This window comes from Panicum virgatum, chromosome 8K (genome assembly GCF_016808335.1).
Source record: "Panicum virgatum strain AP13 chromosome 8K, P.virgatum_v5, whole genome shotgun sequence".
Classification (NCBI taxonomy): domain Eukaryota; kingdom Viridiplantae; phylum Streptophyta; class Magnoliopsida; order Poales; family Poaceae; genus Panicum; species Panicum virgatum.
The window spans coordinates 14693120-14707009 of record NC_053143.1 but is presented as its reverse complement, the minus strand read 5'-3'; the positions used below and the strand labels follow the sequence as shown (position 1 = coordinate 14707009).

At 46.9% G+C, this 13890-nt stretch overlaps 1 protein-coding gene across 1 annotated transcript; it reads left to right on the top strand.

Annotated features, from left to right (window-relative positions):
• The first annotated feature begins 3812 nt into the window (after nt 1–3812).
• Nucleotides 3813–6297, top strand: LOC120645482. Its single transcript, XM_039922264.1, has 6 exons — nt 3813–4657; nt 4756–4949; nt 5003–5218; nt 5290–5626; nt 5703–5895; nt 5972–6297. The coding sequence occupies exons 1-6, from the start codon at nt 4217–4219 to the stop codon at nt 6295–6297; spliced, it is 1707 nt and encodes a 568-aa protein (XP_039778198.1). The 5' UTR covers nt 3813–4216.
• Nucleotides 6298–13890: the final 7593 nt, after the last annotated feature.

The following is a 13890-nucleotide window of genomic DNA, read 5'->3' as shown; positions in this document are numbered from 1 at the left end:
TTGCATGAACTCCTACACGATACCCGAACGTCGGGGAGTATGCTAACTGAGAAATAGCTTCCCGGCGGACCGACAGGGCTGTCACCACCTGCGGTCTACCCCAGTCGAACCATGGAGCACCATCATATCCGAGGCATCCCGCATACCCGGGCACCATGCCCGCATATGAGGTCACTACCCTAGCGCCCCCGGGTCCCCCACCCTTCGGATGGACAGGTAAGACGCTAAAACAAGCCCAAAAGCACAATAAACCGATATCCTTACTCAGATCATCTGGTCTAAGCAGGCAACCAATACAACTTGAATAAGAACAGAACTTGGCTAAACAAGCTAAGAGCATAGCAAGATAACCAAGAACAAACTCTATATGAATAGCATAACGAGAGTCAGAATACAAGGCCATACCAGAGGCCGATGATTGCTCGCCGACCCCGAGACGACTGGATTCGCTAAGAAAATGAAGTACTAGCCTAGCTCCACTACCCTAAGGAGTACAAGTCACAATGAGAGTGAGAGAGAGGCTTCTCCAAGTGGTGTGTGTTGAGAGAGTAGTGGGAGGCCCCTTATATAGCTTGGAAAGGTCAGTTCCCGCCATCCCCTTGTATGGAAACATGCCAAACCGACCTCTAGAGGATAAAAGCTAATCTCCCGCCAAAATGCACCTAGACGAGATGCCGGGGGGGGGGGGGTTCGGCCGACCCCACCCTGCCACATTTTGCCACCGCTTTCGTCTGGGACACTGACTGGTGGGTCCTCTTGTCAGGTAGTCGGTGCCCGGGCTTGGATGGTCGGTTTGCTCTATCAAGTGGGCCTTTTTCGCTTGTGCTACGCAGAACACGATATTCTGTGGCTTCGTCTGCGTATTCTTCATGTTTTCTTCTTATTCCGGACTTGTGCTCCTGAAATCATAAATTCTCTAAAATAACTATGGAGCTAGGTTAGTGATACAAATATGTTAATAAGAGACATGGTTTTCCTTCTCTTGTGAGTATAGTTGACGGTCATATTTTGCACTTAACGACCGTCAACGACACCCCCAAGCAAAACTTGGCTCATGTTGTTGATCAGGAGTTGCTACAATGTTGCATTTCCAACTTATACTTTAGGCACAACTAAATGTTTCTTACCTTTATTTTGAATAAGTTGGTCTTTTGTCCTTACCTCTTACCTTTACTCCTGTGGGGCTTTTAGTTTCACCTCATCTTTGGCGGTTGAGAGTCAGAATGGTATCATAGAGTGCTTGTATTTCTTCACTTTGTTCAACTGTCAATCCGGAGTTTTTTTTTGTTTGAGTTTTTAAAAAGAATTTTATAAAGTTCCTCGGATAATCTCTCAGATCGCTCAATGTGTATAATTCCTCACCAAGGCTTTTTATTGAGCCTTTCTTTCTCATCCTATCGCTAATGGCTGTTTTTGTTGAGCTGTAGGTATGGAGGATTTGAAGGCACACATGCTTCTCATATTTTGCTAAGTCAAAGATCGGATCCAAAGGAGAAACAAGTCATAAACCTTGATCAAAATATGCAAGTGTGTGGATATTTTTGGTGGATGGTGTATCCTCCTTTGCATGGATCATCTCTCTCTTTTCTTTCTTTTTAGATAGGGGCTATCTTTTTTTTTGACATGCCGAAGCATGTGGCATACCTTCTTTGGGTATGCATCTTTTCTTTTCTCCCTCTTTTTTTGACATGCCAGAGCATGTGGCATACCTTCTTTGGGTATGCATCTTTTATTTCTTTTTACATAGCCCCCTACCTTTGATGTAATTTTCTGAGAGAGGTGTCACACAATAGCATGGAGTTTTTATTTTGTGGATGGATGAGTGGAGTGCTTGCTCCTCATGTAGAAGCATAGCATATGGGGTGAACGTGTATGTGATCGTGATCATGGGAGTATGAAATGAATTTCACTAAGGGTCACAACAATTCGACAAAGCTCAATGAGATAGCAAGTTGCATATGTAGAAGGTTTTTGCAATGAGATCGACATATGACTTTGGATAGGAATTTCAAATCATCAATGAACTTTATTATATTTTTGTGTTTTCAAATTTAAATACTCCGGAAATCAAGCATCACATAGGAGAAGATCGTAGCAACTCTATTTAACCATATCATAGCTCACAACAACTTAGATTCGGATCATGCTTTTGCTACCCACGAGTTTCAAGTTTTAAGGTTTGAACTATAGCCAACAAACTCAAAACTAGGTAGAGCACAAAGTTGTAACAAAGCATATGAAGAAAATTAACAGAGCAACTATTTATCATTTCAGCAAGGAAAACTCACAGCAAGCTTACTACACATATTAAAACAAGGAAATATTTTTGGGTTTTTTTAAGTTCTGCAAATTTTTTATTTTTTTTAGTTATGCATATTTTTATGGATTTTCTAGTTTTTCAAAATTTTATTTGTTTTCATGCAGTGGTTTTGAAAGCAGTAAAAGATAGAGTTTGATACACGGTACCTCTCGTGGGGGTCCTCCCACAAGCTTGCTTCAGGCTCACTGCTGTTGGTTGGGGTTGAACCCAGCCCAACGGTAGTAAGCCCTCCACTCCTTCTGGATCTGCTGCTGTTGCTACTCTGTCGGTGTTTTACCGTCACGTCTACCTGGGGATACCCTTAGGTAGAGGTTTGATGTGGGAAGACGCCGAGATCAGGAACACGATGGTGCAAGCAACACAAAGGTTTAGATAGGTCCGGGCCGCAAGGATGCGTAATACCCTACGTCCTGTTGGGTGGTGTGTACTGCCTTGGATGTAGATGGGTTGTCTAATGATCGCCTACCCTAGGAGGGGTCCTTGCCTGCCCTTATATAGGTTGGGGAGGCAAGGTTACAAGGAAACCCTAATCGTTATAAGCCTAAGAATCTGCACCGAGTACTACTCGTATGATATCTTCCTATATCGACTAGTTCTAGATCCTTCCGAGTAGTTACATGCCGAGTAGGTATGAGACAGGTCTTATCCCGTATCGGGTACTTAACCGTGCCACATCAGGTACCCCGTGGCCCCGGGTCTGACAAGTCCCCGAGCTCTTCGCAGCCGAGTAATCGCAGGTCTTCGAGTACTTCTGGAGTCGTCGCCAAGTCATCTCTGTCTTCTCGTAGATCTCCATTCCCGAGTACTTCTTGAGCTGCACCGAAGCTGCGTGGTGCTCCTTCTCGAGTAGTCTTGACGTTCTTGGATGAAAATCTTCATATATGGTGGGCGATGAATAATCGCACTCCATATGGAGTAGCCCCCGAGCCTTAGGTTGAATCGAAGAATTCAGGCTGTGGGTCTTGAATTTTTAATTTAATCAGTTGTTTTTCAAATGATTTTGAAAAAAACAAATTCCGTTTGCCACGTACCCTAGTAGCCCCGAGCCTTGTTCTCAAATCGCCTAATTTGGAGAGAAGGGTCCAAAACGTCGTGGCTTGCCTAAAGTAGTGTTGTGCAGAAATATAATTATGTGATGCAATCACTTATTGGAGTTGGACATATCACATTATTGTGATGTAGATACTCTAAGATCTATTCCTTCCTTATGTTGATTGTTCGGAAAACTGATCACCACCGCCCCCGAGCGTGACAATAGGGAAAAAGATCCTTTTAATATTTAACAGTATGCCATTGGTAGGCTATATATCTAGGTTTAGAAATCGAAACGTTTTCCCACCTTTTCGCCGCCGTCACCTGTTTCTCTACCAAAAACTCCCTAAAACCCTAGCCCCTAGTCGAAAACCTCCAGTTTTGCGCAATGGAGAAGGCTACAGATTCCGGGTGCGGAGATAAACGGAAGCATGAGGGAAAACCGTAATGGAAGAACAACCTCCTTTTCCTCAAAGTAAGTTTTCCGATCAAGATTTGGAAACTTTGGCAAAGCAATCGCTTCTTCTGCCAGTTGAGTTGAACTGCTGGCGTAGCGGGTTAGGGGAGAACTATCCATCTCCCAGGGATTCGGAAGTTGTTTTGTTTGCCACTTTCTTGGAGTTTGGATTAGCGCTTCCAGCATCGGATTTCTTGCGGGGGGTGTTGCATTATTATGGAATCCAGATCCATTATCTTACCCCTGAATCAGTCCTGCATTTGAGTGTTTTTGTCCATCTGTGTGAAGCGTTTGTGGGAATAGAACCTCACTTTGATTTATTCCGAACCGTATACTGGTTGGTCCCTCATCCTACAAAGAATGAGATTGGTCATTTTGGATGTGCCCGATTAGAAATTCGTCCAGATATGGCTTCGAAATATCTTAAGTGGCCTAGGATTCATGTTGATCCTGACTGGAGGTTCCAATGGTTTTACCATCAGAACCAGACTCCAGACTTGACCAAGTTCTCTGCTGGACCGGCTATCTATGTCTGGGAGTGGTTCATAGCAAGCCCAGTTGAAGGGGGTTTCCAGACGGATGAACTTTTAGTAAAGATTGCATCTCTTCGGGAGAATCAAGTGACAGCTGCATCTGTAGTTAGAAACTGGAAACAACGTGCAGTTCAGTCTCTACAGAGAAGGAAATCATTTGGTTTTCAGTATGATGGTTCTCAAGATGAGTCCGGTTTGTCTGCAGAAACACCGGGGTCTGCGACTACTTTGAGAGTTGTTCAGAAGATTTTTCCTGATCAACTGTCAGTTCCTTATGTGCCGAATGTTTTTCGGGCAAGCAATCCTCCTTCTCAGGTATGATGTCATAGTGTTCGAATACTCATTAGCATACCTTTTATTGGAATGATGAGTACTCGTTACTGAAAGATGACTTCTGTTTCTTTTGTTTGTAGGTTGATGTGGAGGTGTTCAAAAGTGATCCTCCCATCCCAGGTTCCGATGGCATAAAGAACCAGAAGGACTTCCACAAGCCTGTGAAATCAGTGCATGCAGATGCCATGGTTGAAGAAGTTGTGGACTTCTCGCCTTCTTCGGATAGCGATGAAGCCTCACCGAAAAGGAGTTATGGTTTCCTTGAACTCACCATGTTGGTCGAGTAGTTTTTGGCTATACCCTTATTGTTAGGAATTTGAATGAAAGGTTTGGTGATCCTGAGGCGAAACAAGATGATCCTGCTCCGCCTCCAACTCAACCAGAATCTATGCTCGGCTCGGGTCTTGGACGTAGAGTACTACGAGTTGCTCGGCAACGAGTCGGTTCTGCCTCGAATTCTGGGCCTGCTCCGACTGGTTCTACCCCAGGCATTGGACTAGTACGGGCGTCGCAAAGACTTGTCGTCGTCAGGCGCTCGAATATGTAAGTTTTGTTAGATAGTAGAGTAGTAATTTTTAAGGTAGTGATACCGAGTACTTATCTCTATTATGCAGGTCTGCTGCTGCAATAAAGCGATCTCCAGTTGCTTCGGCGACTACTCGGGAGGAAGTAATAGCCCCCGCGTCACCGAAAGGAGGGGAAGATACTCCTTTTGCCGGAGCAAGTGTGGAGATGACAGAGGAGACATGCTCTGTAGAGCCGGACAAGCCCGTCGCTCCTACGACCCGCGCTCCTCCAGCTCCTGGACGCAGAGGTCCGTCTGGTTCAGGTCGATCTACTGGAGTAGATCCTGATGAGGTTCCAGTCGGGCTGATAGAGGATGATCTCTTATCAGCCGAGCTGTGTAATGAGTCAATTGACTCTCTTCGTTGCGTGTACAAACATTTTAAGGTAATGCTTTTTGCTTGCTGATCAGATTCTTGTGCGTGTACACTGCATGTTCTTTAATGCTGTTGCTTTTATGCAGAGGGTAGCTGAGCGTTGTCGTCTGAAGTCCTCTATTCTTGCCGTCAAGGCTGAGAAGCTTCAGGATGCTCACTCTTTGATACAGGAACTTGTGGAAAAAGATGCTGAGATTGCGGAACTGAGGCGCCAGCAGTCAGTATTCCAGGCTGGAGGCTCTACCGTGATCCGTAATGAAGATTTAGCGAGATGCCAGCGTAAGTACTCTAGGTACTTTACTTAGCTGTATTAATTTCTGCATGCAAGAATGTCTCACAGAGAATTATTTTGCAGAAGAAAGAGATCGGGCTCTGAAGGAATATGAGGACCTGAAGCAAGCCAATGCAGATCTTCAAGAATATAAGAAGAGCATGGAGGCAGATCTCAGGAGTGCTGACAAAAAACCTGCGCAAAATTTGAGCACGATCCAGAAGCTGAACCGGGATGTAGAGCGAAGGGACAAGGAAATTATGGACCTGGAGGGAGCGGCTCGACAGGTCATTGATCTTGTTCAACCCCCGCGTCCTGGTGTCGCCGACTGTAGCTCTGTTTTAGAGAGGCTACGGCGAGTGCCGGAGTGGTTGAAGGACTCGTCTCAGGGACGGGATTCCCGAAAGTAGATTTATGTACTTAATGGACTTAATATCCAATGTATAAATCGCAGTAAAAATTCGAGATGATCTCCCCGGATATCGGGTATGCAATGCATTTCTTAATTTTGATGTTCATCTCCTTATGTGGTTGGAATGATAGCATATAATTTATGCAATGTGTACGTTTGAGTAGTAGCAACGTACGAAAGAGAGTAGTCCAGCTTGAATGCTTTTCCGGAGCATGAAACATTTGGCAAGGTAAACGCATGCCAACCTTCAAGAAGGTAGTTGAAAATGCTTCCTGTCGGGCTCAAGGGCCCTAGGGTGCCATCTGCCCGCTTGTCGTTGTAGTAACGAAATCATGGAGATGTATACTCTAATGGGAGCAAAGTCCCAAGGGAGAGCAGTACGGCCCGAGTGCTTTTCTTGAGCAGGGAGCAATTAGTCGGGATGGCGTGTGCTAGTCTTCAAGAGAGCGGTCGAGGACGCTTCCTGCCGGGTTCAAGGGCCCGAGGGTGCCATCTGCCCGTGAATCGTTGTAGGAACGAAGTCATGGAAATGTATACCCTTATGGGAGCGAAGTCCCAAGGGAGAGCAGTACAGCCCGAGTGCTTTTCTTGAGCAGGGATTAATTAGCTGGGATGGCGTGTGCTAGCCTTCAAGAAAGCAGTCGGGGACGCTTCCCGCCGGGTTCAAGGGCCCGAGGGTGCCATCTGCCCGCGAATCATTGTAGGAACGAAGTCATGGAGATGTATACCCTAATGGGAGCGAGGTCCCAAGGGAGAGCAGTACAACCCGAGAGCTTTTCTTGAGCAGGGAACAATTGGCCGGGATGGCGTGTGCTAGCCTTCAAGAGAGCGGTCGAGGATGCTTCCCGCCGGGTTCAAGGGCCCGAGGGTGCCATGTGCCCGTGAATCGTTGTAGGAACGAAGTCACGGAGATGTATACCTAGATGGGAGCAAAGTCCCAAGGGAGAGCAGTACAGCCCGAGTGCTTTTCTTGAACAGGGAGCAATTAGCCGGGATGGCGTGTGCTAGCCTTCAAGAAAGAAGTCGGGGACGCTTCCCGCCGGGTTCAAAGGCCCGAGGGTGCCATCTGCTGAAGAGCAGGTGCGTCACATCCGCAATCAGCTTCCAGCCTCTAATCGGCTTCTGGAAAAGTACCAGTACCAGTACAAGTTGCGCCGCCGATACGAATCGGAAGAGGACGAGTACGAGCACCGCTCAGGGAGGACACTGGGGAGACGCCAGGCTATATGTGACCACTGGCATTGCCCGTTCTTCAGGTACTGTTGGAATTTCGGCATGAGCCGATTGCCTACTATAGATGATTGCTTGGAGTGCAGGCCTCGAGGACACCAGCAGGACGAGACATCGGTGTTCCGGCGCTTGGGGCCCAGAACACGTCATGACGATCGTGTGAGACGGCTAACCAGGGGTGATTCCGAGCCAGAAGAAGAAGACAGGTACCATCATCCACGGTGGTGTCCTGACGGGCTTAATCGCTCGCAAAAGCGCATAGTGCAGCGCTTGCGCAATCTGGAAGAGGCAGAAGCAAAGTACCTCGACGTGCTGAGGAAAGCGCGTCCGGATCTCGCGGAGCAAGTCAGGCAACCGCGAAGGGAGGAAAGGCGCCCTCCGAGAAAAGAGTGGCGCCCCAAGCAGACGAAAGCCGATGAGAAGCCATCGGCTGATGTGAACATGGTGTTCGTGCTCCCATCGGAGTTTCGGGCACCCCAACCGGAAGAATCGGCCATCGCACAGCTGGATCTGGGCCCACAGCCGATCTTCTTCGAGAAGCCCAAGGAGAAAAGCTATAAGCACTTGAAGGGATTGTATCTCAAGGGCTTCATCAATGGCAAGCCTGTGAACAGGATGTTGGTCGACACTGGCGCCGCAGTCAACTTGATGCCATATTCTGTGCTGCGCTGATTGGGTCGTTCTTCTGCCGATCTGATCAAGACCAATGTGATGCTCAATGACTTCAACGGGCAACCATCAGAGGCAATGGGGGTCCTTAATGTGGAGTTGACAGTGGGCCGCAAGACGATCCCGACTTCGTTCTTCATCGTCAACAGCAAAAATACATACACGGTATTGCTTGGGAGGGATTGGATTCACGCCAACTGTTGTATCCCTTCTACAATGCATCAGTATCTCGTCCAATGGGACGGCGATGAAGTGGAGGTGGTCCGTGCGGATGACTCTAGCGAGGTCTCGCTCGCAGACATGAACGCCTGGGATGCGGAAGGGCAAGAGCCGATCTCAGGGATCGCCCTGGAAGACTGTGATCGGATCGAGGCGACAAAAAACGGATTGAGGCTGGTCTTATCCACTGGCCTCACAGAGTAGATGCAAACTGGCATGCTACGGGATGTAATAGAAATAGAGAGGCCGGTCCCAGCGATCGGCCCCAAAAAATAGAAAAATCCTATGTGGGTTCGGAATTGTTACATCATGTACACACGATGGCCTGCTCTGGTAGTTGGCCACTCATCGACTATTGGGTTTCGAATGATAATGGAATTATAGAGGCGGCCAGCCCGTGCGGTTGGCCAAATATTTTTTTTCTGTCATCTCCCTGTGTTTGCCGCTGATCTTGTGGGTAACGAAGACTCGCTTGCATTCGCAGCTGGTTTTTCAGACAACGGCAAACTCGGATACGGGTTCACGTCAGCTGATGATTTGGAAGAGGTTGACATCGGTCCTGGGGATAAGCCACGGCCGACATTTATCAGCAAGAAGTTGGATCCGGCCTTGCGAGAGGAGATGATTGCATTACTGAAAGAGTACCGGGATTGCTTTGCATGGGACTACACCGAGATGCTCGGTCTGGATAGAAGCATCGTCGAGCATCGGCTCCCGCTCAAGAAAGGGTTTCGGCCGTTTCAACAACGAGCACGTCAGATGAAGGCCGAAGTCCTAGAAGAAGTTAAGAAAGAGGTGGAGAAGATGCTGGATGCTGGGTTCATCAGGCCGTGCCAGTATGCAGAATGGATCTCTAGCGTAGTACTGGTACAAAAGAAAGATGGCCGATGGCGTGTTTGTGTCGATTTTAGAGATCTCAACAGAGCGACGCCAAAGGACGAATACCCGATGCCTGTTGCAGAGACATTGATCAACGCAGCTGCCAGCCACAAAATGATGAGTTTTATGGATGGCAATGCTGGTTACAACCAGATCTTCATGGCCCCATAAGACGTGAACAAGACTGTGTTTAGAGTACCAGGCGCAGTCGGCTTGTTCGAATATTTGGTTATGACCTTTGGATTGAAAAATGCCGGTGCAACGTACCAACGCGCCATGAATTACATTTTTCATGATCTCATCGGCAAAGTGGTAGAGATCTATATTGATGATATCGTGGTCAAATCCAAGTCAGCCGGGGGGCATCTAGAAGATTTGCGTCAGGTTTTAGAGCGGACACGAAGGTTTGGGCTCAAAATGAACCCAAAGAAATGCGCTTTTGGCGTATCGGCCGGTCAATTTTTGGGATTCCTGGTGCATGAACGGGGAATCGAGATCGGCCTGAAGAGTCAAGAAGTAGTGAGGACGATGAAGCCACCTACTACGAAGAAAGAGTTGCAGAAGCTCATCGGTAAGATTAATTTTGTCAGACGATTTATTTCTAATCTGTCTGGGCGCATCGAACCGTTCATGGGTTTAGTAAAGATCAAATCTGATGATGAGTTTTGCTGGGGGGCAGAACAGCAACAAGCTTTCGATGAAATCAAAGAATATTTGTCAAAGCCTCCAGTGTTGGTTCCTCCTCAGCAAGATAGGCCGTTCTACGTGTACCTATCCGTGGGTGACACGTCCATTGCTTCAGTATTAGTCCAGAAGCACGACAGCCAGGAGAGGGTGCTTTTCTACCTCAGCAGGTGCATGTTAGACGCTGAGACTAGGTATCCTGAAATCGAGAAGCTTTGTCTTTGCTTATACTTTACATATACAAAGCTTCGCCATATTTTGCTCTCGGTGGAAACAATTGTCATATGCAAATCGGATGTCATAAAGCACATGCTGTCGGCTCCTGTCCTGAAAGGCCGGCTAGGAAAATGGATGTTTGCATTGTCAGAGTTCGATATTCGGTATCAGCCTACAAAAGCAGTCAAAGGACAAGCACTGGCAGATCTTGTTGCAGACAGGATCAGCACTGATGTTGCTGCACTATTTATTCGTGCTTGGGCTATGTTTTTCGACGGATCGGCTTGTGATGATGGGTGCGGTGTGGGAATTCTGTTGGTCTCGCCGCGTGGGGCGACTTACTCCTTTTCTATCAGAATGACTGCCCCATGCACCAATAATTTGGTGGAATATGAAGCCGTTCGCAAAGGGATGGAACTGCTCCTCGAAGCTGGTGCAGAAGCGGTGGAAATTTTTGGAGACTCAAAGCTGGTGATCTCTCAGCTCACGGAAGAATATAGATGCGAGAGCGAGGCTCTTTTCCCAATATGGATGCAATGCCGTGAGTTGATGTCACAATTCAGGTACATCAATTTCCACTGGATACGGAGAACTCTGAACAATGAAGCCAATGATTTGGCACAAATGGCTTCCGGGTACAGGGAAGCAGCCGATGGAGTTGACGTGGAGGTTCAGTTTCTAGAACCCGGAGACTGGAGAGCCGATATCTTCAATTACTTGAAGGATTCGGCTCGGGGGGCATCCAGAAGGATAAGACTCAAGGCCATGAAGTATGTTCTGATAGGGGATGACATGTTCTATTGGACCTTGGAAGGACTACTGCTTAAATGTCTGGGACCTTCAGAGTCAAATCGGCTCTTGCATGAGGTTCATGAAGGAGCCTGCGGTACTCATCAATCGGCTCACAAGATGAAGTGGCTGATTAGGCGATCGGGTTATTACTGGCCCACTATGCTTGAAGATTGTTTCAAATATTACAAAGGATGTCAGGCATGTCAGAGGTTTGGCAAAATTCAGATAGTGCCAGCGTCAGTAATGAATCCTATCATCAAACTGTGGCCATTCAAAGGTTGGGCCATGGACATGATTGGTCAGATCAACCCGTCGTCTAGCAAGGGTCACCAATGGGTCTTAGCTGCCACAGATTATTTCACAAAGTGGGTGGAGGCAGTGCCCATGAGGTCAGTAGCGTCAAGAGATGTGATCAGCTTTGTCAAAGAGCACATCATCCATAGATTTGGGATTCCTCAAACCATTACGACCGATGGAGGATCGGTCTTTATATCAGACGAATTCAGGAAGTTTGCCGATGACATGGGAATTAAGTTGATCAGATCATCTCCATATTATGCCCAAGCTAATGGACAGGCTGAAGCATCCAACCAGAGCCTCATCAAGCTCATAAAGAGAAAGATCGATGAATATCCTAGGCGCTGGCATGAGGTGTTATCAGAAGCTTTGTGGGCATATCGTATTTCATGTCATGGGTCCACTAAAACGTCGCCGTACCATTTAGTCTACGGCCAAGACGCTGTGTTACCATGGGAGATAACGGCCGGATCAAGGAGTGTCGAGTTCCAGAATGATCTGACAACTGAACAGTATGCAGCCTTGATGAATGACAACGTGGAGGACCTGACAGATCTAAGGCTTTGGTCGCTGGAGAAGATCAAAGAAAATAAGGCTAAAGTTGTTCGTGCATATAACAAGAAGGTCAAGCCAAAGAATTTTCAGGTTGGAGACTTGGTTTGGGAGGCAGTATTGGCATTGGGAATTAAAGATAAAAAATATGGCAAGTGGTCCCCAACTTGGCACGGGCCATACAAGATTGATCAAGTCTTACCTGGGAATGCATACATGCTCGAAGAATTGGACGGTGTCAAGTTTCCTGTCGCTGTCAATGGTCAACACCTCAAGAAGTATTTTCCGAGCATGTGGGAAAGCGAGTAACAAGAGCCGATGAGATCCATCTGGATGTAATGATGACAGGCCAACACATTGAGTTGGCCAGTAAAAAAAATGAAAGGCCAACACGTTGAGTTGGCCAGTAAAAAAAATGATGAAAGGCCAACACGTTGAGTTGGCCAGTAAAAAAAATGATGAAAGGCCAACACGTTGAGTTGGCCAGCAAAAAAAAAGGAAAAGAAGCCAACACTTTGAGTTGGTTAGTAAAAATATATATGAGAAGCGAGCAGCCGATGTGCGACCATCGACTTAAGATGTTTTTAAAACAGTTATAAGTTTAAGGTTAACAAGCGGTAATAATTGTTTCTTGAGCCTATCTACTGGTTCAGGAATTCTTCTATGGCGTGGATGGCTATCGTGCGGACGGCATCTTCTCGTGCTATGATTGCTTCGTCATCCTTGTCATCGCTTGTAACTATCTGCCAGCTCAAGGTACTTATCTCTGCAAACTCTGCTTATATCTGCTCGGCTATTTCCTGGGTCTCTTGTTCGGAGTTTGCGATAGAAGTTTCCTCGGCCTGGATGAGCTTCTTGGTGGTATGAACCTTTTCGTCGAGTTCTGCCAGTTCTTTCTTTAGGAGGTCGAGTCATTTCTTGTTGGCAGACACGTCAGCTTTGGTGTCCAGAGTTGCCTTCTTCTGGTTGAGGGCCTTGCACTTTTGGGTAATGTCAGCTTTCAGAGAAGCTTGAGAGCGACGTGTTTCCATCCTTTGTTGTGCTTTATTCACTTCTATCCGAAAGAATGGAAGGTTGCTGGCTGGCCAGAGCTTGATTTGCAACGGCTCCGAGAGTTGGGATTCTATTTGCTCGAAGATGTTCTTTATCTTGCTGGAATCATCAATCAGAGCAGTGATCGGAGCAGATAGTAGATCCTTGATAAGTTGAAGCTGATGTGCCAAGTTAGCCGATTGATGCGAAGATGATGTCTCTGCTCCAGGGACAGTCAGACCCATTGATGCTGGGTCAAAGGAAAGCAGACCTGAAATATCAAAGCCCTATGGGCGTATCTGGAGTTAGAGCAAGATGCATTTATGGGGCTATCGGCTGGTTCAGAATTGGTTTTGTAAAGTTACCTGTTATGAGGAAGTGTTGGGCGGTTCAGGAGCAATCGTCCTCTTAGAGCTTGTGTTGACATCAAGAACATCGACTGTATCGGTTTGTTCCTCGTTTACATCCATCAGTGCATCAGGAGTTGCAGCCATCTCATGTTGTTCCAGGCTTTCTGCATTGGGGATTTCTTCAGCTGCCTCCTGGAAATAGAATTACGGTCAACCAGAGTACATATATATGAAATGAAGAAGTTTTAGAAAGATGAGTTGCCTGGTTGGTGTTGGACTCTGATGGGCTTGGAGAAGCTGGTACTGGTTTCTTGGTCACTCGCCTCGTGATCATCTTCATTTTCTTGGTCAAGACTCGGGGGGCAACGCTTGCAGGAGTTTGTCTTCGTTTGGAAGCCGACTGAAGTAAGTCTGGCTTAACAGTCATTATCACTTTCTTCATTGTTGGTGATCCCTTACAGAAAAGAACATCAGGGGCGCTTGGAAGAAAGTGGAATGGTTCCCCGTTGCTGGTCATAGGTTCTGGACCATCTTGTTGCTGCAAATAGGGTGAGTAGGAATTAGACAAGTGGAAGGATGGATGATCTAGAAAGGGCAAAATGCATAAATTCAGTACCTCTTCCTCGGGGATCACATATTCAGGATCAATCTGCTGCAGTCGAGGACCTAGA